Consider the following 26,728-nt stretch of genomic DNA (forward strand, 5'->3'; position numbering starts at 1 on the left):
GTCCACAAGGTGAGAGGTGTTTTTGCAAAGATTTACAGACCTGATTGGAAGAGACACGGGGTGATCCAGGGTTGACTTTTGCAACACCAGAATCCATCCATAAAACGTGTTCCCATGATGCTGCTAATGAGAGAAACCTGAGGACCAAGCAGTTCGTGCTGAGGAACCCCACCAGCTGCTCTTTTAAAGCCCCTTCCAGATTCCCTCAGAGAGCAAAAAATATCAGAGGAGGAGCGAGGTGGGGGAAAGGAGAATATCCTGGACAAGAACCTGTCACTTCAAACCCCGATTCACATTAAACCAACTCAAAGAGAAACGCATCTTATACCTTAAAGAAGAAATCAATTGAAAAAGGAAACGAAAGAAAGTGAAGTGACCGGGTTGAAAGCACCAAACAAAACCAAATGGTATTAAACATTTTGACACTCAGCAAGCTGCTGCTCCAAATGAGGTGAGAAGGCGGACATTATTGGCCATTTTGGGGAGACAGGAGTCATTCCGTCTTGCTCCAAAATGAGGAGGGGTAGGGGAAAGGGTGCCAAAATAATGTGCAGCCTCTACATTATTAGTGAAGCTTAGATTACACCTGTCCTCCCCTCCCAAACGTGGTGTGACCCTGCCCCTGCGTGTCCCTCCCTCCCCATCCCGTTCCAATTCCAGGCTCGTTCTCGGGGCTTGGATTTCCGACCTCTGCCCCTCCACAGGACGAGAAGCTTCCCTCCTCCTGCCCAGCTCCTTCCTCATTTCCTTCACAGTAAATAAAATCCATGTGTAAATAGGTAGATAAATAAAGAATGAGACCAAGGCTTGGATTTGGTCTGGAGGAAATCCATTACCTTCCCAATAATTGTTACTTTTCACTTAGAAAAACCACATTAGCTGAGCGACAGGCTGGCTGAACATCTCTGGTCTTTTTGCAATTCTTTTTTTTTTTTTTTTCCTGTTGTTTTTTTTACAGGATTGAACAGAAAATAATCAGAGTCCAATTGTTTTTGACGCAGCTCTGTAATTTTAAACACAGACTTGACTGGTTTAGTTTTTGTTATTTTAATTTGACAAGGTGTAATCTAATTTTTTCCCCTAAAACAAAGAGAACAGCGATGCAAAAGGTGTAAGAGACACAGGCAGGCAGAGATTTCGAGATCAGTACAGCACAGTGTTCCTGCAAAGTGCCCTCTATAGAGAGATAGTCATGTATATACAAAGATATATATACACAGTTCGGATTTTTTTTTTTTTTTGATTGGTTTTTTTTTTTTTGGGGGGGGGGGGTGGCTTTTTGTATCCATTTCCATTTCCTGATACCCTTGAGAAATCCTTCTGCAGAAACACAGTGAAGTTTTCGTTTGCTTTGTTTGGTTTGGAACTAGAATTTCAGAGCTGAGGACACCCCAACCATGGACAGGGCGCTCCCCCACCCACAGAAGTGCTAAAACAACCCTTAAAAATCATCCCTGAGCTCTCCATCCCTCAATTTTACACCTGGACACTGGGCACTGCAGAGGCAGCTGTACAACCCAGTGGTGCTTCTGCCTCCCTCCTTCTCCAGTGAAGAATTTATCAATCTGGTCTAAAAAGATATTAAAACTCCTACAGTTTAAAATACCAGTGACTACTTTGACCTCGTGGCTATTTGTTTAAATCTCTAGTGCATGTGGAATGATTTCCTTCAACCTCTAAATGGGTTTGAAAGGGAAAAGCTCAGCAATGGTTCCACCTGGAACTAACCAGCAGCTCTGGTCTGATGGTCAGATTACTCATGTGCCAAACTTAACCCAGGCTACAGGCTAATTATTGCTTAAATTAGTCCCATTTTAATCTATTTTGAAGCTTTATTTCCTGAGGTGCTCAGCACACGCTGTCCCTGCCCTTTCTGTGGGTTTTATTTTAATTGATTTCCACTAGTTCAGCTCTTACATGTTTTGCCCTGGCCTGGTTTCATCTTTGGTGTGTCAATGAGCTGAGGTTTTCCAGAGAGCCTTGGGAGCTCCTGGGAATGTTCTCAGCAGGACCTGGGCTCAGAACCTGGCTCGGGGTGACAAAACTCGTGCTGATGGTGACAAACAGCAAAGGCAGGGGCTGGGCTGCTTTAAATGCCTGTGAGCCATTTACAGCTCCCTGGGCTGGAAAAGAGCAGAGCCAAGAGAAGCTGGAGCAGAGAGCAGGAAGGATTATCCCTACAGCATCCCAACTGCTGCCTTTTGTACCTCCTGACAGGGCCCCACTGTGTGAAAAAGGGGAAAATTCTTAATTCTGCTAAATTCAACCACGCCGACGTGTCCTGTACCAGCAGCAGCAGCAGCTCTGCACACTCGGGGGATCTGAGGCACCCAACTCATCCCTCCTGCCCTTTGGGACACGGGGACAGGTCCTGGCACACAGGGACACCAGGTCCTGGCACACAGGGCACACAGCAGCAGCTGGATTTTGGGATCAAAGCAGAGCAATCCCTGCTGGCTGCCTGCAGCTCCCCAAATTAAGAGGAGAGCTGCAAAGTGCTGCATTTCCAGGGGGCAAAACAGCTCTGGTCACAGATCCTGGCTGAGCCTCCCAGATTCCAGACAAAAAAAAAACCACAGAGTGTTTTGGGCTGGAGGGATCTTAAATCCCACCCAGTGCCAGCCCTGCCATGGCAGGGACACCTCCCACTGTCCCAGGCTGCTCCAAGCCCCAGTGTCCAGCCTGGCCCTGGACATTCCAGGGATGCAGGGACAGCCCCTCTAACACCACCACGGGCAGACAGCTCTGGATTTGCAGGATTTTGAATCCATCTTTTCCTGCAGTCACTATGGGCCACAAGTCTGATGCCATTTGTGTCCCTAGGGATACAGAGAAACATCCAAGGGGACTTTGAAAGCCAAGTGAGCTGCATAAAAAAAAACCATAAAAAAACCCCAGGATTCCCACCGAGGTGCTGCCTTGCCCCTAGAACTGCAGCTGCCTTTCCACCAACCACAGGTGAGCCTGGCTCAGCCTCACCTGGCACACACCTGGGCTGGGCCAGAGGTCACCTCACCTGCCTCTGACCTGATTTTGTGGTGTCCAGGAAGATGCTTCTGCCTCTGACCTGGGCATCCCCTGGTGGCACTCTGGAATTTTGGAGCGTGGCATGATCTGACCTGTAGGAACACACCAGGCAAACCCTTCTCCCTTCTCCAAGCCCGTGCCCATGGCTTGGGTAGGAAGGACCTTAAAGCCCATCCTGTTCTCACAGGACACCTCCCACTAGACCAGGCTGCTCAGAGACTGAAACTTTAGCAAACCACACGACCTCTTCAAGTCTCTATTTCCTCACCCAGTGTCATTCCAGCCTATCATGATTACATCCCATTTAGCTTGAGTTTATTGCTGTTGATATCATTATCATGACTATTTTTATTGGCTCTTAAGGAAGAATTTAATCTTCAAGCCCTTCTCAGATCACAAGAGATTCTTAGCAGCAGCAGTGCAGTTTGGCCATGTTAGAAATACTTTATAAAAGAGAAAATAAACAAATAAAAAATAATGGTGTATAAATCCCTTTTTAATTGCACCTAAATCCTGAAACTCAAACTCCTAGTCATGAAGGAAAATCCTGTAATTAGGAGTGATTATCACCTTTTAGTCCTAGGCAGGAGGGAGGTGGGATGGGAAAACCTAATTTCAAATGCTATTCCTTTGTTTTTTTAATAGAACAAGCATTTTTTTCTTTTCCTTTTTTTTCTTTAAAAAAGAGCCTTGGGACTGGGGGATGTTTTTTTTTTTTTTTTTTGGCTGTTGTTGGTATCCAAGTCAGAAGAGCCACATCTGGTCTCTTCCCAGAGAATGATCAGGAGTGCAGCATTTGGGAGGGGACCCTGGTGCCTACGGGGAGGGGGGAGACTCAGAAGGGGAGGGGAGAATACCAGCACTGAGGGGTCCGAGCACTGAAATCTCAGCATTTTAAGAAAAAAAAAAGAGAAGGACAGACAGAGAGAAAGAGAGAGAGAGAAAAAGAGAGAGACAGATAACTGTGTCAATACTGCACTGGATTTCTCAAAAAAAAAAAAATCACACAGCTTTAATACCTGTGCCCTAGGAAAGCCACTCCTTTGGTAGCTGGTTGAGAGGTGAGGGCAGAGGGAAAGGCATAGCCAGGGGAGGGGCTGGCATTCACTTCTGCACAGGGGAAGCACCAAGCACCACTGGCACCACTGACACACTGCACACCCCCTGTTCCCACTCCCATGTGCCTCACCCGGGGGTGCACACATGGGAGCCAACAGGAGCTTCTTGGGGAGATCGACAGGGAGGTGAGAAGAGGGAAAAGAGGCATTTTCAGCTCCATTGTCACTGGCCAGATTGCTGGTGGCTGTTTGCAATAGCTGCAGCTGCCAGATGTGCCCCAGCACTGCTCCAGTGCCTGCACAGCTGCATTCTCCTCCCACGCTCCTTCGGGAAGGAGGCTCTGCCTTGGCTGTGCCTGGCTGGGTTTCAGTGGATAAATCCCAGGGAAGGGAGCAGGAAAATGGGGACAGGCAGAGCCAGGAGGCAGCTGCCCTTCCCTCCCAGCACCCCCAGGACGAGGTGTCCACCTTTCTCCACGGGATTCTGCCAGGCTCTGCCTGGAGCTGGGGCACCGCCTGCCCACTCGTGGATGCTCCAGGACAGAGCAGGTGGGATTTGGGAGCAGCAGGAGCTCTGTCCGTGCCACGCTGGGCTGACAGCCCCTGCTCTTACTGGAGGGAACTGGGCAGTGACCAGTGAGAGCTCCCATGGCTGGGGAAGCCCTCGGAGCAGGGTCAGGGCTTTTCTTTGCGTGCAGGAGGCGGAACAAGAGCCACACCTCAAGAAATAAATGAGCAATAACGTGACCCAGGGTGTGCTCTAACTCTTGGAATCACCCCCTGGGTTCTCACCATCTTTTCCACTTCCCAGATCCCTCCCTCCCCCAAAAACAAAAGGTTTGTCCCAAATAGCAGGGCTTCCATGGACAGGCGTTAGAGCTGTGTGACTCCTTTCCTCCTGCAGGGATTGAGGAGTTCAGTACCACCGGGTGGGCAGGAACACTGGCTTCTCACAATGCGTTTGGAATAAACTACAGCACAGCATAACCAATCAAAACAGAAACAGGAAATCAAGAGAAAGCAAAAAACCCAACAGAACCAAAAATTTGGAAAGTAAGAATAAATCCACTTCAAAAGGAACCAGAATCGTATAACGGAAAGAAACGATACGTATTTATATATCGAAAAAAAAAAAAAAAAAAAAGAAATAAATTCGTAATTAATTTAAAAAGTGGCATGCAAAGAAGATTGTTACATTCTCCTATCATGCATCAGGCCCAATGTCCAAACGGCAAGGTAACCATGACGACAAAAAAGTGCAAGAACTCAGCAACATTACCAAAGGATGCATAGAGAGGCCCACAATGCAACTCAACTCATCTCCGTGAGACCCGGGAATGCGCGGGTCTCGCTCATCTTAAAGATTTCTTGCTTTTTCTCTTTTCATTTTTTTATTTTTTTTTAATTTTTTTTTTCATATTTTCTTTTTTTTTTTTTTTTTTTTTTTTTTTTTTTTTTCCTCTTACGAATGTAAAAATGTGGGTAAAGAAAGTAAAAAAGAAAAAAACCACACCAACCTTCTCGTAGCTCTGAGGGATGTTAAGGGGGTTTGATGCGGAACACAATGACATGAGGAGAAGAGAAAAATAGGGGAAACACAGAGAGAGTAAAAAAAGGCCTTCTCAAGGCTGTCAGCTGCAAATTGATTGATTTTTTTTTTTTTTTTTCTCTTAACCAAAATAAAAAGAAAGGAAAAAAGAAATGAAGATAGTAACGACCCTCTTTCCTGCCTTCCTATGGTTCCCCCTCCCATCCCTTTAAGCCCAACCAAAGCTGGGAGCAATCCTGGCTCAGAATCATCAGAATCAGCCCCCTCCCAGGGCTGCTGAGCCAGCAGGATTGTCCCTCCCTTGCAGTCGAGCTCCTGGCAGAGGGGAAAGGAGCCCGGCCGGGCAGGGCAGCCCCAGGGAGCAGCCCCAGCTGGGACCCCACGCTGCCCCCAGCCCCACGCCCAGCCCTGCTCACTCTGACTCCACCACGGGACTCAATAAGGAGGAAAAAAAAATAAAAAAATAAATAATAATTTAGGAAAAAAAAAAAAAAAAAAAAAAGAAGAAGAAGAAATAATTAGGAGAAGGAAAAGAAAAAGCAAAACCAAACCATTTCCTTGCAATGTTTCAAACTTACAACTCCTATCCCAGGTGGTCTATAGAGACAAGCATGTTATGGGAGAAACAAGTCAATTGGAAACACAAGAGTGCTCGAGACTCTTCCAAAACAAAAAAAAAAAAAAAAAAAAACCAAAAAAAAAGGGAAGAAAAATGTGCATGAACTCTCCCTCCCACCAAAGCAAATCCATTTCCGAAATTTGTTACCTTTCCACGATATTAACACACAAGAAACAAGGAATTAAACAGCATGAAAAGCACCCAGAGCACAGGCCGAGCTGGCACTCGCCGTTCTCTGCACTCTCTCGGCTGGCCCAGGTACACTCGGGCTAACGGGGGCAGGAGCAGGGCCAGCACCTGGAGCCCTCTCATCCAGGTGTGGAGACAACACCGAGTTACAACCTTTGTCTCCTGGGCAGTTTCCGAGTGGCCAGAAAAGGAGAGGAAACTTATAAACAAAACAAGAATGAAAAATCCCCACATTTTTCCTGTTTAATTTCTTTTTAGGTTTTTTTTTTTGTTGTTTGTTTGTTTGTTTTTTTAGAAAAGAACCCAAACCATTCCAGCTAAGCTGTCTGCGATGGATTCAGCCCTGAATTAGTATCAGATCCAGATTTATGTTCCCAAAAATCGGAATTTCGGGGCCCAGACGACAGGGCAAATTTCAAACGCAATTTTCCAGCTGGCCACAAAAGGCTATTTAAAAATTTAGCTTGGAAACATTAAATTATTAAAAGCCTTCTCTCCATGTGCATGTGATTTAGTGAGCGTGAGACACGAGAGAGAGAGAAAGAGAGAAGAGAAAGGAGTGCACACAGGAGCATGGCTCTGCATTGGACTGCAGATTAACGGCAGTGTAGGTGGGAGGCGCCTCCTCTGTCGATGGGATGGAAATGGGAACATTGCTGGGATGTAACTTTGCTTTTTTTCCTCCCAATGGTATTTTTTTTTTTTTTTTTTTTTTAATTTTTTTTGAAATTGAGAAGGACCAGCCCTGCTCTCTTGTTACCAAAAGGGTTTTTGCTGTGGAAAGATGTTAAACCAAAGCTACACACAAAATATTACAGGTCAGAGAGATCAAAATAAGGGGAAGTGGGGAGGCTGTTGGCCCATGGGGTGGGAGAACACCGAGGGGGGCATGGAGCAGAAGCCAGTCCCTGTCGTGTGCGGGGCCAAGGGGCTGTCCCCGGGGCAGGGGTGGCTGCTGGTGGCCAAGGAACCAGGGACAAACAACTGCGGGGCTGAGGGCGACAGGGACAGCGCACCCCGCTGCAGTCTGGGGGATGCAGGGACACAGAGCCCGGGGCCACAACAGGACCAGAACCAGAACCAGAACCAAACCCAGCCCCAACCGCTGCAGGGGATGCTCCGGGAGGAGGGGAATGCTCCGAACCCAAGGGATTCGCTCCCCCGTGGGCTTTGCGGGCTGACCCGGGCATATTTTGGGGTGCCCCTGTCTTGGGTCACACTTGGCCGTGGGTGAGGCAGCCGCGCCCTGGGGCCCCAGGAGGGATTTGGGGTGCACCCCGGGAAGGGTGGGATGGGCCGGGACGGGACCGGGGAAGGTCCGGGTGGGTCTGGGGGATGCTGAGCCCCTCTGCTCCCTCGGGAAGGGTCCGGGGGATGCTGAGCCCCCTCTGCTCCCTCGGGAAGGGTCCGGGGGATGCTGAGCCCCCTCTGCTCCCTCGGGAAGGGTCCGGGGGATGCTGAGCCCCCTCTGCTCCCTCGGGAAGGGTGGGATGGGGAGGGTCTGGGTGCCGCTGAGCTGTTGTGCTCCCTACCTCTCACGTAAAGGTTAGCGGGGGACGAGTAGCGCACCCCGGCGCTGTTGCTGGCCACGCACTCGTACTTGCCCTGGTCCGTCTCCTCGCTGCTCTCGATCTGCAGCCCACCTGTGAGGGGAGAAGAGACGGCAGCACAGACACATGGTCACCGCTCTGCTGGCTGGGCAGGCAGGCCGGGAGCCCCCCGGGCTCAGGCACCCCCGGAGCGGGGCACGGAGCCTCTGCGGAGCCCGGTCCCGGCTGTGCCTGCGCACGGACCCGACAGCACGAGAAAAATCGAATCCCCCCCTCTCTAGTCAGTGTTGTTCTTTGGCCTGAACTCATCAGCAAAAGCACCAAGTTTTGTGGCTTCTGCAATGCAGGCGTTCTGCACCAGAACTCCCGAAATCAGCCTCAATAATCCATATTACTGTGATCCCCAGAAATCCATCAGCAGGCAGTTGACTTTCCCTTGCTCAATTTGAAGCAGTGACCATAAAAGTGAAAGGCTTTGTCACCCACTGCCTGGGGAAATTCTATCACTGCTGCCTTTGTTTTGTGCCCAATACCTGCTCCTCAGGAAGCCTTCGGGAGATAAGAGCCCCTGTGAAAAGCACCTTACTGATAGTAAATATTCCCCAGGGAAAACCCTGTAAATACTGCATTGGGACTTCAAAATTGCCTGCATGGTTTACAGCATCTGGGCCAAAAGGATTAAGGTTTTTCTTGAACTTGTATATTATTGCAGGTTACAAGAATATACCCAGAGCCCAAACTAAAGATTCCTGTCAGCAAATATGCAGAGAGATGCAGCATGGAACTACATGGAAGAAAATTGCCTCATTTACCTCAGAAGGCTTCATCCCTGCAAAACTCCAGCTAAAATACATACTACATAAATAATTCAACAGGCTCTCAAATGTTTTATGTATTAGGAGTACATGATTATACTACAGATATGGACAGAGCTCACATGTGGTAGGACTCTTAACTCCCATCTCTGGAAAAAAAAAAAAACCCACCTAACTATGAAAACCAAACAATTCCAGCTCAGTGTAATAGTATTGATAAAATCTTAAGTGAGAGGAGTGCAAATGAGATCACTGTTGGTTGCAGATCCAACCTTTCCAGGCAGGAAAAAGCAGTGTGTTCACAGAGGACACCGAGCTCACGTTCCCCTGCGTGGGTGGGAACGATGCTGCTGGGGGGGATGTGGGGCTGGGACACGATCTGGGACAGGCTGGGCCATGAGTGCAATTCCCCACAGCATCCCCTGTGCCTGGGAGACCCCAAAGGCAGAACAGAGGGAGTTAAACCCCCCCCCAAAAAAACCCCACCCAGGCCAGTAAACCAAACAAAATCCATTCCAAAAGAATCCGTGGGCATTTCAGCAAGACAGGAGTTAAATCCCCAACTGGCTGGAGCTTCCCACTGAGCACCCAGCTGAGCATATTTCATATGGAATTACAGCTCCAGCTCTGCTGTTGGAGAGCTCCACTTGGGTGGAAAGCTGGCTGGTGAGTTTTCCCAGAAATTTCTGTTAATTTGGACAAATCTGTGGGTTGTTTCCATCGGTTCCAGATACATTTTCTGTGCTCCTCATGAGCATCACTGGTGTGAGGAGTGCCCAGGGGAGATGGAGCCTCACTCCAGAGCAGGAAGGGAAGCAAGGACTGCAGTGGGAAGCTTTCCCTAGGGAATGGGGACCCAGCCCTCCCTCCCTGCCCACTCCTCACCCCTGCCGGTCAAGGCAATGGCAGAAATGAGCTGCAGAGAGGGTGAGGAGTGCTCAGCAGTTGTCAGGAGCCGGCAGAGATGATGTGTGAACACGTAAATCTCACCTACAGCACCTCCTGTTGCTTTTACCAGCAGAGAATTATGGAATTTTAAATGTGCCAGTGGAGATAAAACCAAAGCAGAGTCTTCCAAGGGGTGCACACCCAACTCCTCCTGCCTTTCAGCTTGAGGTCAATTTTTGACTCCATTAAAGGGACAGTGCAGAAGCTACTTACCATGGATCTTTCCCAGAGAAACCTAAGGGTAAGAGAGTGGGGAGGAAGTGGAAAGAGGCTCTGGAACCAAACAAATGAGCACGCTGAGATGGCAAGTGCTGCAGATCTGCCTGAGCAAAGGACTGGAAAACTCTCATCACCATCAGCAGCTCGGGAGCACTTTGCACCAATCAAGAGAAAGTCCTAAGTGTTTACCAAGCTTTGATAGCATTTAATGCTCGAGATAAACTTCAGTCCTTCATAGTCCTGGAGAGATTAGCTCTTAAAACTCTGTCATAAATCTGAGGCAGCGCAGCCGGAGACGTTATTAGAATAACAGTATCAGTATTACCAAGTGCACCCAGCAAACAAAAAAGGACATTATAACCATAGATAAAATAAAGACACGTATAAAAAAAGAAATACCCAGAGGTGAAGCAGGACGAGAAAACATAACGACAACACAAATCTGTATTGAGCAGAGGGCAATGAAACGGGATCTGTGTGGAGAGAAGTGTTTGGAGAGTGGGTGAGTGAGTGAGGGGGTGTCTTACCTCGGATCGGTGTACCTTCTGCAAAGAAAACAAAGAAAATGAGTGACATGACTGCAAAACCCCAAACACCTGCACTGCCTGTGGGAAAAGGACCTGAGTCAAGGAAGACAGCTCCCAGTAGGAAAGTTCTTGGCCTATCTCGAATTACAGGACACAGAGGAGGGCTTGGGGTATTTTAGGTGGGGTGTCCATTGAAGCAGCCCAGTCCAGCTGGCTGCTGGCAGAGCCTCCGTGGCTCTTGGCTTCAGAAGGCTTCAGACTGGCTCCATTTTCTTGTAGGAATGTAAAGGAACCCCCGAGGCTCTCAGCTGACATCGCTGTCTGCTACTCACTGGACACATGATGACCCTTGCATTGACCTTCCCCACTCCTGGGGCCAGGGTTGGCATCAGGGCTGTGTTAGCCCAGGCAGGGACAGGGACATGAAGCTGCAGGTTTGATCCCACCTTGGCCAGCAAATCCCCGGCTCCCCCCTTTAGGCTCTTGGCACAGATGTGAGGAGCTCACAGATGTCCTGCTCAGGACCTCTGGCCATCCCCCAGGGCTGTGCACAGGGACTGAGGCAGGTCAGGGCACGACAGAGGTGACAGGAACCTGGGACAGGAGACAAGAGCCCTGCTGGCTGCCTCTCCCTTGGGTTATTGGATTTGAAGCCCCTCCTGCTGTCTCTCAGTGCCCAGCCCGGGGCAGGGCTCCCAGGTGGGAGGCAGTGACAGTCGGGGTAAAGCCCCTGTCCCCCATCTGGCTCCTGGGGCTGCATCCAAACCATCTTCCTTTGAAAACACGGCAGGTCCTTTTGCTCACAGTGGCATTCAGAACTTATCACAGAAGGGGTTTAATCGGTGTTTTTTTACCCCAATCCTGAGAACGGGGCAGATCCCACAGTGCCAGGTGCTGCCTCTCCCTAGGGAAGAGATGCACGAGCTGCTCTGCCACGGTGACACCGCTGCCACTCCAGCACTCCCAGCCAGGCCTCCAGAGCACATTAAATGACAAATATCAGCCCTCAGCCTCTCCTCTCCCCTGGGGAGGAACAGCAGAGTTATGATCCTGCTTTACTCACGGGGAAACTGAGGGAGAAGTGAAGCAACTTGCCCAAGGTCACGGAGGGAAGACTGGCAGAGACAAGAACAGGAGTCAAAATCTCCTCCGTGCCAATCTTCTGCCTTAATCTCCAAAAACCCCTTCCCTCCTTATCCTTCAGCCCTGCTCATCCTTCTGCTGTGGTTCAATCCTCCATTCTCAGGATAGAAGGTAAAAAATATAGAGATACTAATTAGAGTTCACCTTTATTTTTCAAAGGAGCTAAGGGAACAGAGGCATTATAGTGTTAGGGATTAGACTCTAGTTAGACTCAGCTTCTAGTTACGAGGTTAGGTTATTAGCTAGAGAAAAGTTAGCATCTAGTTAGGGTTAGGAACTAGCTAAGGTTAATGAAGCAGGTTGTTAGCTCTCAGGACAAAGGTTGGAGAGACAGCGCTTGGAAGAGGTGGGGGAGCATGGACTTGGGCAGATCCCCACCCAGGAGGTGGCAGGAAGGTTTAAAAAGCAAGAGAGAAAAAGCAGCAAGAGGTTATAGATCAATTCAGTGGAAATAAAAACAGCCTCTGATACATCCTTCTGTCTCAAAATTGGAGTGAAAATCTGCCATCTGTGGCACCAATATGGAACAAGGCTAATGGGAAGAGGGTAGAGGAGGGGAAGAGATCCCAACATCACCCATGGCTCAAAAGCTTCTCTGGCCTTGGCTAAGCCTGGCAGCTTCCTGCAAAAGTTCACTCTAATTGACAGCAGAAACATGCTGGAAGTTGGAGCTGTGGAAGCCCAGACACAACATCAGTGTTACCTCTTGTGTCACGGCAGCTTTGTCACTCCCTGCTCCTCGGAGCACCAGCACTGCCCTGGAAGGGGCTGCCAGCAGCTCTGGGGACAGCCTGGCCTGGGGACAGGGCTCTGGCAGTGCCACCCTGGGCTCCCCAGCTCTAACTCTGGCACATGGGCAAGGGCAGGACAGCTTTGGGATGATGCCCCACAGCAGAATTTGAGTCAAACGAGCTCCAGCAGCACTTTGGGTGGGGCACAGGCACAGATGGGAGATTTTCACTGCTGGAGTTTCACATCTAACCAGCTCCACGTTCAACACAGGGGCAGCAGGAGGGGGCTGCAAGAGGATATTAATGATTACTCCACTAATTATTCTGAGGAACTCTGACAGGTCCTGGAGGGTTTGGATACGGGCTCGTGGGGGTTCAGGGCACAGTGCCCAGGGCTGCCAGGGTCTAGGGCACAGCGAGGGCACCCAGCTTTGCAGGACTGCAGGAGGAAAAGCTCACACTGGATGCTGAGTTTGGGGTGAAAAGCTGGTTCTGAGATGCTACGTGCAGACTTTTCACTCTGCTGCCCAGCCTCCCTGCATCTCCAGATCTGCCTATTTAGGGCAAATTTTGAGGCTGCACGAGCCCAGATGGCCACTCCGGGGTTTAGCAGCAGAGGCAAAAGGCAGCTTCAAGGCCCTGCCTTGGGATTAGAAAAGCCCAAGATGGTGCCAGGCACAATTCCCTGTGCAGGTGTCCCCCCTCTGTCACTGGGGATGGGCTTTGCTCTCCTGCCATCCCTTCCCTGAGCTGCCCACGGATTCTGTGAGCCTGGAGAGGGAGGAGAGGGAGGAGAGGGAGGAGAGGGAGGAGAGGGAGGAGAGGGAGGAGAGGGAGGAGAGGGAGGAGAGGGAGGAGAGGGAGGAGAGGGAGGAGAGGGAGGAGAGGGAGGAGAGGGAGGAGAGGGAGGAGAGGGAGGAGAGGGAGGAGAGGGAGGAGAGGGAGGAGAGGGAGGAGAGTCACCATCGCCATGGCAATGACAGAAATCACATCCCCACCTTCTGTCAGGCCACGTGTGGCAACATGTGTGTGCTGAGCTGCTCTCCCCAGGGCTGGAGCAGCTCTGGGCTCCAGACAGGCAGGAAAACACCGGGGTCTCTGCAGATCTGCAGTGCTGGGTCCTGCCTGGCAGCTGCACCCCCGTGTCCCTGGGGACAGGGGGGAATAAAGGGGAACAAGGGGAAATTAAGGGGGGGGACAAAGGGGAATAAAGGGGAACAAGGAGGGGACAAGGGAGACAAAGGAGAATAAAGGGGAACAGGAACAGGGGGGATTTGGCCCTTTAGAAATGGGGATGGGAGCTCTGGGGCAGGTCCTGCCATCCTGAGGATGCAGAGGGGCTGTGGGGGGCTCTTCCCTTCCCCAACCCTTCCCCTCAGCCACCAGCCTGTGATTTACAGCTTCGGGTTTGGAAATGCTGCACCCCCAATTCTCCCTCGTCAAAACGCCAATAACCCCGTTAGATGTGAAACTCCAAGAACTCCTGCAGGTGTGAACACAATTATCACAGTTCCAGGGTACAAGCTATTGTGTAACTGGGGAATTCCAGGACAACTGTTGCTAAGATACAAAAAAAAAAAATAAAAAAATCTATCCAATATTAGGAGGCTCATATTTAGTTGTTATCTCTTTATATAGATGAATTAATTAGAATTATTATTACTATTCTTTTTTTTTTTTTTTTTTTTGTAGCCTGCAATACCCCTGCAGAAATTAATTTAGAGGGCAGAACATCCCTACTGAAAGAGTTAGTAGAAGAAATGCAGAGCATGCCTCTCAAGAAGCTGTTACAAAGGAATTAGTTTAAAGGGCAAGGGTTATAGATCTCACATTAGCAGGTTTGGGGTTTTTTGGTTTGATTAAAATTTTTTTTTTTTTTTAATTGAACAAACTTACCAAAGGTCTCTGAATGTTAAATAAAAAGTGAAAAAGAAAAGAAAAGAAAAGCTTGTTATAGCCAGTTATTTAGAAAACAGAAGACACACACAAGACACAAAAGGTTTTAGAGTTTGAGGAAGGTGGCTGAAGGCTGCCTCCCGTGTCCCCCCTAGATGGCAGCTGAGCAGAGGACATGGGCTTTGCCTTCTGCTTTAAATGCCCCAAGATAAGCAGAAATATCCATTTTCCAAGGCCACTTAAAACTCTTGTCCAACGTGGATCTCTAAGGCTGAGATGCTCACGATGTCTATGGGAAGCAGGAACCCAGGCAGAGCTTCTTTCTATTCTCCTGTGCACTCAGCCCAAACCCCCAAGCACTAAAAGATTCCCAACTGCTTGGAAATTTTATCTGGAGACGGAAAAGGGGAAGCAGAAACATCCGAGAGAGGAAAACCACAGTGGTTAATGATGGATCACCCGTGTGTTGATTGGAGTGAAGACCCACATTCCAAATTGGGTTCCTGGGCTGGTGGGAAGATCATGACCATGGTCTCAGAGGTCTGTTTGCACTGCCAGCCAAACACTCAGATTTAACACAAATGAGAACCAAATCCGGGCCTGGAACCCGAGCTCACAGAGCTCCTTGTCTGACATTTCACTTGTTCCTTTTAACGAGCTCATTTGTATATTTGTCACTAAATCAGAAATTGATAAAAATTCAGTTCTTAACACCCCTGTCCTCCAGCAGCACAGCCTTTATCCTGATGGCTCCATCTCCAGGGGAATCTGGGTGTCCCTCAGCCTGTCCCAGGAGCCACACACTGCTCACATCACTAAATCCCAGACTGCTTTGGCTTGGGAGGAACCTTAAATCCACCCAGTGCAACCCCTGCCATGGCAGGGACACCTCCCACTGTCCCTGATTGCTCCAAACCCCAATGTCCAGCCTGGCCTTGGGCACTGCCAGGGATCCAGGGGCAGCCACAGCTGCTCTGGCCACCCTGTGCCCACCCTCACAATCAGAATTTCTTCCTAAACCTTCCTAAAACTGTCAGCACAAAGTGCAGTAGTGGTGTAGCTGCAGAGCTCCCTGTTCCCAGAGGGTCAAACCCCATCAAAGCCTGCCCTGCCATGGGGTGTCAGGGCACCCCAAGGGTCCCAATGGAGGCTGAAAGGCCCTGGAGGCATCAGCAGCTCCCCCAGAGCCCTGAGCTGTGCCAGGGCCACCCTTGTGGCAGCACAGTTTGTTTTCTGGAATGTATTAAATTGATCTGACATTGGCAGCTCGAGCCTGCCCTGGCCTTGTCTCCCTGCCACACACACACACACGGGACATTTTAACAGCCAATAATTGCATATTCACCACCCCCCTGTCAATACTTTGCATTTTCTCAAGCCTTTCTTTGCCAGGTGAAATTGGAGAGCTGGGAAGTCCTGGCTGCCCAAGGATCTGCACTCCTGGCACAGGCAACAGGTTTGTGCCCTGAAGACAACAGGGATGCTGCAGGCTTTCACCAGTTCACTAATTTAAAGCAGCTGTAAATGAGATTAAATCTCAGCAGGTATCTTCTGTTTATCACAAGGGTCAAGGGTTCACTCCGAGGTTAATAAATTCTCTGGAATAAAAAGGCAGCACTCAGGTGGCTTCAAGGAAAACACCAGATCAAACCGAGCTAAAGAGTAAAGGCATTCTAGCAAGATGATGAATGTATTAAAAATAATCTGCCTGTGCATTACTCACACTTCAGATCATGGTCACAGAGCATGATATAATTCTAGTTTACCTCTCATTATTTATGCTGAGTGATTTTTTTTTTATTTGCATTTGCCTCAGCTGTTATGATAAAACAGGGAGGTCAATCTCATCTGCGTTCGTGGGACTCAACAAACCATTCTAATTCAACAAAGCAGTTTAAGGATCTGCTTGTAACTTTGCTTCACTGAACAAGGAGGCATTTATGCAGGTGTGTAAAAGCTACATTAAACTGGAGCTATGCTGTAGCTTTTCCACAGAACTAAAAAAACCTTTATGTAGAACCTTTGCCAAACCAAGCAAGAGAAAAGCCAGGTGTTCCCATGCCTTGCTGTCCAGATCCAGCAGGACAGAGTCAGAACTGATTTCTGTCTGGGCAGGAGCAGTTGGTTTATCACTCTACTGGAGAACTTGTGAAAGGTCTAATATGAACAAATCGACTCCAGTTGCCTCAGCAAAGCCTCTGCTTTTCCTGTGCCTACAATAATGCCTTTCTTTTGCCCAAAGAATACTTAAAAATGAACCATGGACACCTTTCTTCTAGGCTAGGTCAAAGCAGTCAGCCCCAGCAGTTTGTGAAAAGGATTATTTTTTGGGTTAGTTTTTGTGAAAAAGTAGAACTTGCAAAACTTGTTTCATTTTTGCAGCTATCAATGGGAGTATTTTATCAGTAGTACTCAAAAATAAATCCACCTATGCCCTCCTTGCACACACTCTCACACAGGGAACTGGCAGATTTAACAAGTACAAAAACAGCTCCTGAAACGTGAATATTAAGAGATGTCACGTTGCCACACACACAAAACAGCAAACAGAAAACAAACAAGAGAGACAGATGGACAAGCAGATGGGGAAAGATGGAAAACTGACAAGAGCCACGGAGCTGGGGTACATCTGTTGGTGGAGATGGACTCCACGGGCACAGGCACCCAGGGGTCACTCCAGAACATTCCCAAGTGCTCTCCAGCCACGGCTCAGGGACGTGGGGCTGGGACATCCTGCAAGAGCTGCTCTTCAGCACCAGCTCCCAGAGGTTCTGGCTTCACCCTCGTGCTTGGCTCCCTGAGCCATGGACCCCACACCAGGTGTGGCTGAAGAGCCGTGTCTGCCTGAGTGGTTCTTTCTTCTTTTGCCAGTTCTTGCTCTGAGGAGCAAACCCTCAGCCCCATCCAGGCCCCAGGGTACCATGATCCAGGGAACTCGTCTGGATGGGCACCAACCTCCCTGCTGTCATTCCCTTCGTGCCAGCTGGGCAGCAGAGAAGACCAGGAGGGCTCCAAGAGGAAACTCCAATGTGGGACACATATTGAGAAAGTAAGAAAATTACAGCCTGAAAAATATTCCAGGCTGGAGCTTCTCAGCTCTGTTCCCAGCCCATGAGCTGGTCCAGCTCAAGGCCAAGGGAGAATTTCTCCCAGGGTGATGATTTGGTCAAAATAAAAAGGAATTAATAACAAAATCAAACCCCTGTTGTGGTGTGTGCCCAGGCCCTGGCAATGGGGTGTCTTCTCTCTGAACCAATCACCTTTTCTCTACCCTTGAAATTGTGAATCATGCTATAAAATCAAAAGTGTTTCTGAATAAACTTGGCTCTTTTTTCCTATCATAAAAGATAACCATGTAACTGTGCATCTTATTTCTGCCTCACTTAAAGGGTTCAAACCCCTTCCCACGGCTACGCCCCAACCCGCTCTTGATGTAAAAACCAAAAAACTCAAACGCCCCAATCCACAGCAGCAGGGTCTGCTCTGCTCCAGGACCCTCTGAACAAACACCTCCGTTTCCTCCCAGCTCCTCCAGCCTCAGCCCCAGCCTTACCTGATCTCAGCTGTTTGATTCTGCCGTTGCTGGCGCTGGGGTCGACGGGCAGGAAATCCTTGAACCAGGTGATCTCGGGGTCGGGGTTGCCGCTGGCCGCGCACAGCATGGTGGCCGTGCGAGTGCGCTCCACCACCTTCAGCTGCGGCCCCATGTCGATGTTGGGGAAGCCAGGAGGGAGCTGGTCCTCTGTGGGGAGTTGGGGACAGCAAAGGGTAAAGGCTCAAACAGGCGCCCAGGGTTCAGTGTCACAGCCCAAGGACGTGTGAGTTCAAACATCGACTGCTCCAAGTGGAAAGCGCGGGGCACAGCAAGAGCTTGTCCACTTCGTGTCACTGTTTCAATGTCTCACTAGATTCTACATTTAAATGTATTCTTAAAAAAAAAAACAACCCTCTGGGGGACAGCAGAAGAGAATTAGGGAATCATTAAGGTTGGACAAGATCTCCCAGATCTCCAGGTCCACCTGCCCTCCAAACCACGTCCTCAAGTGCCACATCAGCTCGTTTTTGGAACACATCCAGGGACGGTGGCTCCACCAGGCAATCTGCTCTGTGTTTATTCACTCTTCCAGGGAAGAAATCTTTCCTGAACAATTTGGAGCAACTTGAGGTCATTTCCCCTTGTGCTATCACTTGTTACCTGGGAACAGAGACCAAGCCACACCTGGCTGCACCCTCTTGTCAGGGAGCTGCAGGGAGTGACAAGGTCTCTCCTGAAGCCCTTTCCTCCAAGCTGAGCCCCCAGCTCCCTCCCCTGCTCCTCACAGGATTTGTGTTGGAATCACCATGTCAGAGCTTCTCCAGGTGTTGCAGGGAAGCTCTGCCAGGTCAGGGGCTGGCACTGGCTGCTTTGCAGAGCAGGGGCCGTGCAGGGATCCCTGCTAAAAATCACAGTTAAAAGAGAGGACTCACCTTTCCCCTCCAAACCTCACAGTGCAAAAAACACACTGCACAAGAGAAATAATGGAAGAGCCCACGTGGAAAGGGCTGTCACAGACAGTGGGACTGGGAGAGAAAGGAGAGGAAAATCCCCTCCTTCAGCTGCAGTGACCAGAGGGGACACCCACAACAACAACATGCCAAGTGCTGTCAGCCAGGGGGTGATTTTTAGATTTATTAATTCCAAGTGCTGCTGCCCTCCAAGAACAGTGGCACCAGCACCCAGCAGAGAGGCTCAAGTGAGCTGCAGCTGAGCTTCCTGCTCCTCTCAATCCTGCTTTTGCCTTCACTAATGAGGGTGAGGAGGGCAGTCCCAACAGTGCTGACTAATTTGTGGTAACTCCTATGAAACCCCAGTGCTTCCCCACTAATACCTGACACAGCCCCTTACCCCCGTGGGATGGGGAGAGCTGTCTCATGCTGGCTGCCACAGCTCAGGAAAAATGCCATTTTTCCCCCCCCCCAGAACATGTTTGGGGGAGGGCAGCTTGGAAGGAGGATGCCAGCAGCAGGGTGAGATTTGGGAGGGATCCTCTGTCATCTCCAATGAGCTGTGTCAGGGAATCACAGCCTTGGGAGTCTGGGCATGGAATCCATCCCAAAAGCAGGTGAGCGAACAGAAGGGAAATAATGCAGGGAATTAAAAAAGGTGGGATTCTTAAAAATGAACATCCATCACAACCAGCCCCCCACTGATGCTGATGGGAGCTCTCCCAGGGGCACTGGGATGGGGCTGGGAACCACCCTGCCAGCTGCAAACACACCCTGAGCTGCTTCCTAAGGCTGGCACGTGGTGGGCAAGGAGGAATGGAGCCAAACACAAATGGCAGAGCCCAGAGACAGCAGGACAAGGGACAAACCCAGCAGCCTTGCTGTGGTGGGTGCATTTCCAGAGCATCCCAGAATGGCTTAGGCTGGAAGGGACCTCAGAGCCACCCAGTGCCACCCCTGCCATGGCAGGGACACCTCCCACTGTCCCAGGGTGCTCCAAGCCCCAGTGTCCAGCCTGGCTTTGGACATTCCAGGGATCCAGGGGCAGCCACAGCAACTCTGTGCCAGGGCTTGCCCACCCTCCCAGGAAGAAATTCCTGGTACCTAATCTAAATCTGCACTTTTTCAGTTTAAAGCCATTTTGGTGCACCTGAAGCACCTCTAAACCAGAATTTTGTATCCCAAACCGTTCACACACATCTTTATCTAGGGACTGACCCAGCCCTCTGAGCTGCCTGGCATGTGCTGGGGCACCGCAGGACCCCCAAACCGTGGCTTCCTTCAGCCCCCCAGCAGTGATGCCAGGCCAGCAGGAAGGCTCTGGGAATTGCTCTGCCTGTGCACAGCTTTCAGCCAGGCTTTAATGGTCCTCCCTTCCCCTCCTCTCCTCTCCTCTCTCGCAGCCGTGGGAGGCTGAGGAGCCGCAGCCGCATTGGCTGCAGATGACATCACTATTGATCCCTGCTTTTATCCTGCTCCCCGGTGATGCTGCTCCACCTGCCTCCAGCCCCTGCCCCTTCCTTCCAGGAGCCAATTAATGCTCAGAGGGAATAACCTGTGCCTGGTGGGATGTGTGTGCCCGTGTGTGTGTGTGTGTGCCGGGGGAGGCCGGCTACAACCATTATTACCGAGTGTTTCTAATTAAACAAAAATGTTAATCTTGCAGCACAATGTGCAGAATTCCTCTGAGTTTAATTAAAACAACTGCGACTAGAGGCGTGATCAGATTTGAGGATCGGATGAGCAGAGGAAGCGTCTCTGAACATCACAGACTGCTCCGATTCAAGGGCTCAGATTTCCTTCCTGTCAGGGAAGTAAAACTCCCCCATGCCCTGACAGCTGGGCTCCCTGTAACAACGCAATTACAACCTCATTGCAATCCCCACAGGACAATCACACACGTGCCCTGCCACCCTCCCCAAACACCCCAGACCTGTCCCCGAATAAACAAGGAACGCTTCGGGTTGTGAATTCTCTCTCTGAAAGCAGCTCAGGCAACTGCAGGGACAAAAGAACCAGACACAAGCTGGAGATGCTTCAAGGGCACATCTGGGCAGCTGCTGCTGCTGGAACCGTGCTGGCTCACGCAGGCAAAGCTTCTCCTGAGCTGCCATATGAAGGGAGCAGCCCAACACCTTGTTCATCCCTGACTTAGAGCCAGCTCTTCACGGCCACCCCACCCCGAGCTGGTGAATCACCTCAAGGCCTCGCTGAGCAAAGGAGGCTGAGAAAGAACAGGGGAGGAGGGATGGGGAGAGGCAGGGGAAGAGAGAGGAGCACTTTGCTGTCATTTATAAGAAATCCCACCCAGGGACACGTTCTGTGCCTGGACCCAGCTCAGGCTGCCACACACAGCAAGGGTCCCCAGCCCCAGGCAGGGGACAGGGCTGCTCTGTCCCCTTGTCACTCTGGAAGGTGGCAGCACTGGGTTTAGCTAATTAGCTGTGCTGGAAATGAGGATGATTAAGGAAGATAAAGCGGGTGTTGCTGCTGCTCTTTTCCCCGCAGGGTGTACACAGTTGTTTAATAATTTAGAGGAGGAGGGTGTGAGCGTGAGCAGACGTGCCATGGAGTCGGTGCAGAAAGGCACGAGGATGCTCTGAAGGGAAGAGGAGGAGGGATTTTTTTCACTCTCCTTGGAGATATGGATGCTGGCTTTTCTGACTGTCCTCATTCAGGGTGGAAGAAGCAGGAACACGGAGATGGAGCAGCTCGAGTGACACAAGTTTTAATCAGGATCAAAATCAAAATCCACCACTCTTTAAGCTGCCCCTGTTCCTTTCATTATGTTTATGAACACTTGAGCTGCCCTCTCTGCTGTGTGCCTTGTGAAATTACATCAACAAGTTATTTCCACCCATGTGCCTGTACCTGTGTCTCAGCTCTGTGTTATTGCCCAGCCAAAGACAATTTTAATGTAAGGAGGAGTCTCAGTAATGTGCTCTGTCTGCTGATTCCATTTCTTTGGAGCTGAAAGTTTCACTACGAAAAGAGCAATAGCCTAACAATGTTATGAGAATTTGTGGGCTCACAGGCAATAAATGCAGCCTTAGATATGTGTGCTGCACCCCAAAGCAGTGCAGGCAGTGCCTGTGCTCCCTCCACTGACGGGTCCCCACGCTCCCTCCTTCTACAGGCATCTCAGTTAAAATGACTTTGATGTTATTCAGAAGCTACAGAATTAATCTGCTGTCAATGTCACCCAATTTTCAGGTCACTACAGGCAAAGCAAAGCAAGTCAAGTTTGAAGAAAGACTGCCAGGAATTTTCCAAATGGCAAGGTAACATTTCAGAGGGGACAGCTCCCCTTTCCCGTGTGCTCCCGTGGGACTCTGCTGAGCATCCAGAGCTGCTTCTTGTTTACCTTTTGTGATTTAAAGCCAACAACTACAAAAAAACTCCCAACAAACCGCAGGGATCTTGCTAGAACTTTACACATTCCCACACCAGATGTGCTCTTGGAGTAGGAAATGTGTGAGGGAGATTTCAGGCTGGAATTGTTAAAGCAATGCCTGAATACTTCATGCAAGGAAACCAAGAGGGAAACACAAGAAGCTGTGAAAGTCTGCCCATAGCAGCCCCAGTGACAGTCCTGGAGGGAGTCCCACAGTCCTGCAGTGTCCCACAGCCCCTTCTCCCCCCTGCTCTGGAGTGCAGCAATCCCAGGAGCACACAGCCCTGCCTGGGATGCACAGAGAGCTGGCTCAGGGCACACCAAATTCTGCTCCTTTACACTGAGCTGCTTTTTGTGCTGCATTTAGCAATGAGTAACCCCCACAGAACTCCCTCCAGCAGCTTCCCCAGAGCACAGAATGGAGCCAGCCTGGTTCCTGTTTGAAACCCAGCCCCTGCTCCTGCAGCTGAGCAAGGGTCCCTGTGCCCTCAGCCCCCCACAGAAAAGCCTGCACAGCACCAGAATCTCTGTCAGGCTACTCAAGACGTGGAGGGAAAGGATAAGCTGCATACAGGAAATAATAATAATCATCATGATAATATAGACAGAGATGGTGGAGATATAAATGTAGACACAGAGAGAATCCCAGGATGGTTTGGGACAGAAGAGACCTTAAAGCTCATCTCACCCCTTAAATTCCCATCCTGCCATGGCAGGGACACCTTCCACAGTCCCAGGGTGCCCCAAGCCCTGTCCAGCCTGGCCTGGGACACTCCCAGGGATGGGGAGTCTACAACCTCTCAGTCTGTATCTATCCCCAGAGATACACATATAGATATTTATATCTTCCTTGGGAGTGGGCAGCTCAGAGAATCCACACCAACTGGGAGCTGCTATGCCCGTGCCAATGACCTTCCTTCCTGCCTAAGTTACCACGAAAAACAACAGCAGCTGGAGTAAAAAACAACTGGAAAATGCTTCCCAAAGCTGCTTTCTTTCTTTTTCTCCAAGCTCTGCAGGAGTCAGGCACTCTGTCTAGCCAGCTGTGGAAGGAACAGCCAGTCTCCACAGCCCTACCAAACTGGGATCCCTGGAGAAGCAGAGCAGGAAGGACAAACAAGCCAGCAGGGCTGGTGTGAAGGGACTGTGTGAGTTGAACAGTGTCCATCACAGCTCTGCTGCTCAGAAGCTCCCCAAGGTTTCCTCTCCTGCAGTTTCCTGTTTTCTAGTGAAGGCATGTGGGTTTCTACCAGGGTCTGTTCCAGGAGTAATCACGTGCATAAGCAAGAGGGGTTTATGCTCAATCCCTTCAGCAGCTGCATCTAGGAGGGAAGAATGTATTGTTTTCTCTTCTGAAAAGAGGGAATATTTTCTGTCATTTGCTGTTAGGAGGCTGCACTGGTGCTGAGGAAATGCTGCAATGCTGGTGCAGGAAGGGACCCACAGGCATGTCTGGGATCACAGCAGCACAGGCAACAGGCTGCACAGCTGCCCCAGAGCCCCCTGCAGTTTGCAGCAGCTGGGCCCAGGTTTGCACTCTCCAGAGTGTGCCAAGGTAACAGGTTCTGCAAATGACAGCTCCCATCCATCTCCAGGCTGGGAGCAGCGAGGAGCAGCCCCCTCTCTGCTCAGCATCAGCTCTGCAAGTGAGAGCAGAGACAGGAGGAGGAGGCTGAGCAGCGAGAGAAAAGACAAACAGGAGAGTGGGTGGGTGCAGAAGAGGGGAGGAGCAGGAGAGGAGTAGATGCCAACATGCTCACTTTGTCATTGTGCAGATCGGTGCATTTGGCTGGGTGCTTTTAACTTGCCCAGCACTTGAAAACGCAGATAAAGAGGAGACAAACTCTGCTGTGTGAGAGCTGGGGAGTGCTGAAGGATGGAGAAACTCCAGCTGAGCAGGGGAGGGGAGGATATGCTACACAACCTGCTTCCCTGGTGCTCTTCAACATCGCCCTGGCCCACCCTGCAGGTAATTCCTGCTCCCTCACATTCCATGGACGGGCACCCCCCGTGCTCCAGGGGACTCCAAACCAGGTCCCATCAGGCAAACAGAGCAGGGGGCTGTGAGAGCAGAGCCACAGTCAGAATGTTCTGGTGGCTCAGCACAGGGTGGCTCAGTCAGGCAGTGGGGGCAGATGCAGCCCCAGGGCTGTCAGCTGTCCCTGGCTGACGTGGATGATGCTGATCCCACAAGGAAGAGCTCTACAAGAGCCCGGGTCCCTCAGGACGGCCTCTGAGCTCAGATCTTTCCTATTTCAGACTCTAAAAATCCCCGACAGGAGTCTGTGGCCAGGTGGGGGTCGGGCTCTGTTCCCAGGCAGCCAGAGAGGAGCAGGAACAGCCTCAGGCTGTGCCAGGGCAGGCTCAGGTTGGACATCACAGGAATTTCTCCTTGGAAAGGGTGGTCAGGCCTTGGAAGGGGCTGCCCAGGCAGGTTTGGAGTGTCCATCTCTGAAAATGCCCAAGGAACAACTGGACTCCCCCTGCCACTGCTTGTAGCTAAATTCGAGGGGTACAAACTTTAAATATGACTGCAGGGGCCCTTCTCCCAGACTGTCACAGCTCCAAAGGAATTCATGGGAATAAGTGTGAAGAAAAGGCTCCCACCCCCTGGGATAAGCACAGTTAGACACACTCCTGTCACACTGCACTGTTCCAAGCTCCTGACAGCTCCATCCCACCACGTTCCTCCACCAGAAGGTTAAATGCCATGCCAGGCACAGGAGCTGCACACACATCGAAGTCACCTACACAAATCTGTCAGGCATGACTGGACCACGGCCCCCACGCTCCCAGGCAGCCAAAATCCTGACAGCACCGAGCCCACAGCAGGGATATTCCCAGCTAAAAAGGGAGGCTGGGGGCTTTGCCTTGTGCCCTTCATGTCTGCTGTTAATTCCCTGCTGCACGCTGGGGAGTCACACACCAATTTTGCTCTGCCCTTTGAAGGACGGGCTCGCTGCCTGTTCAAACAAAAGGATTGAAGCTGCTCCTGGAGGGAATGCTGGAATTGCTGAAGGAAAAGCAGCTGGCCCATAGGCACAGCTACCCCTTGGCCCTGTGGGGCTCCTGCGTGCAGCACCTAAAATTTTTCTCAGTCTGTTCACTGCACAGAGAAAGGATTTTAATGCCAGTGCTACTCAAACACCCATGGCTCCATCCACAGCCAAAATAAATTCCCCTTGGGAGCTCTCAGGCCGTGATCCACCTCCCCATTCCCCCCCAGGATCACCTGCACTGCCCTGTGCTTGGAACACAGAACATCACTGATGGGTGTCCCAAACCCCACAATGGGTCAGCTTTAGCACCCAGCCTCGCTCAGAGCTTCACACACGGATTTTAGGGATCTCCAGGGCAATAACAGCAAACATCCAGAGGCATCCAGAGCAACAGCATATTGTTCCCTCCCCCACACCCAGTTCAGGGAGCATCTTTCAAACAGATGACATGAGGGAGGCATCCATGTAAACATCCTCTGTAACGGGGACAAGTGGGAAAAGGAACCAGAACAAAATGGAGAATGGAATTGGTTTCTTGGAGAGTGCACAGAGCCAGGGACCTCTGGGAAGAGGGAGAAGGCCAGAAAGGCACAATAGGTATTCTGCACGAGGAAAAACGTTTGCATTGCTACCAAATGTGTGCAAGCCCATGCAGATCCACGATGACCTTAACCCCAGCCCATTAAGTGATCCCTTAGTGAAGGTTTCCCTGGAGCCACATTTCTGTGTGGACAATGGGGAGCTCCTGGTGCTGTTCCTAAATCTGGGGAAGGAATTTTTGCAGGAGAGGAAGATCATAAGAGTCATAGGATAATTCAGGTCAGAAGGAACCCCAGCACATCACCAGTCAAACCTCCTGAAGTGGCCCAGTTTCACCTCTGCTTTACACAGCAGTTTCATGTTTCTCTGGGGTAAGAGCAGCAAACAGATCTGGTGGGTCAGACCAAAGCAAACCAAAGCAAACCCAACCTAACCAAACCTAACCAAACCTAACCAAACCCAACCTAACCAAACCCAACCCAACCAAACCCAACCAAACCCAACCCAGGCCAGTCCAGGAGGACTCTGTGCCTTAGCCATGGATTCTCAGCAGCCTTCCCACCCATGTGAAGGGCCCCTTGCCCTGCTCTTTACCTCGGAGCACGGTGAGCTTGGCGTGCACAGTGACCTCCCCATGAGGGTTCTGAGCTACACATTCGTAAATGTTCTCGTCCCGGGGGGTCCGGAGGGGCTGGATCCTCAGAACAGCACCTGCACTTTCATCAAATTCGATGGTCTGGGGGATGGAGGCAAAGAGACACACACACACAGTAAATGTCCTTGGGTTGCTGCTTCTCAGGAGACCCCAGGCACGAGCACACACCCCCTGAAATCCCCCAGCAGCTGCCCCTCAGCCCCACGTGTCACCAACACTCCAGGCTGGCTCTGCACCCACCTCCAGGGACAGAGCTGCCACAGCCCCTGTGGACACACACACACATTGACAGAGCTGGGGAATTCCAGCTTGGGAATTCTCTCCAGGCCTGGATTTCTCCTGACTCTCAGCTCCATTCCCAGGCTGACAAGCTGACTGCAGCTT

The 26,728-nt window shown here is 50.6% G+C and overlaps 1 protein-coding gene across 10 annotated transcripts in view; it reads right to left on the bottom strand.

Moving 5' to 3' along the window:
* Window positions 1-26,728, bottom strand: part of PTPRS (protein tyrosine phosphatase receptor type S) — a 154,630-nt gene that overhangs the window by 55,060 nt on the left and 72,842 nt on the right. For 6 of the 10 annotated variants that reach the window (XM_088179305.1, XM_088179301.1, XM_088179298.1 and 3 more), the window contains exons 4-6: window positions 26,284-26,425; window positions 17,825-18,013; window positions 7,975-8,085 (exon numbers count right to left, since the gene is read on the bottom strand). In XM_088179305.1, coding sequence (XP_088035431.1) covers window positions 7,975-8,085; window positions 17,825-18,013; window positions 26,284-26,425 — 442 coding nt within the window. Of the gene's footprint in view, window positions 1-5,602; window positions 5,615-7,974; window positions 8,086-17,824; window positions 18,014-26,283; window positions 26,426-26,728 lie in introns of all 10 variants that reach the window. The other 4 variants (XM_088179304.1, XM_088179297.1, XM_088179299.1 and 1 more) reach the window with 1 other exon arrangement.

This window comes from Sturnus vulgaris, chromosome 26, assembly GCF_052056855.1.
Source record: "Sturnus vulgaris isolate bStuVul1 chromosome 26, bStuVul1.hap1, whole genome shotgun sequence".
Lineage (NCBI taxonomy): Eukaryota > Metazoa > Chordata > Aves > Passeriformes > Sturnidae > Sturnus > Sturnus vulgaris.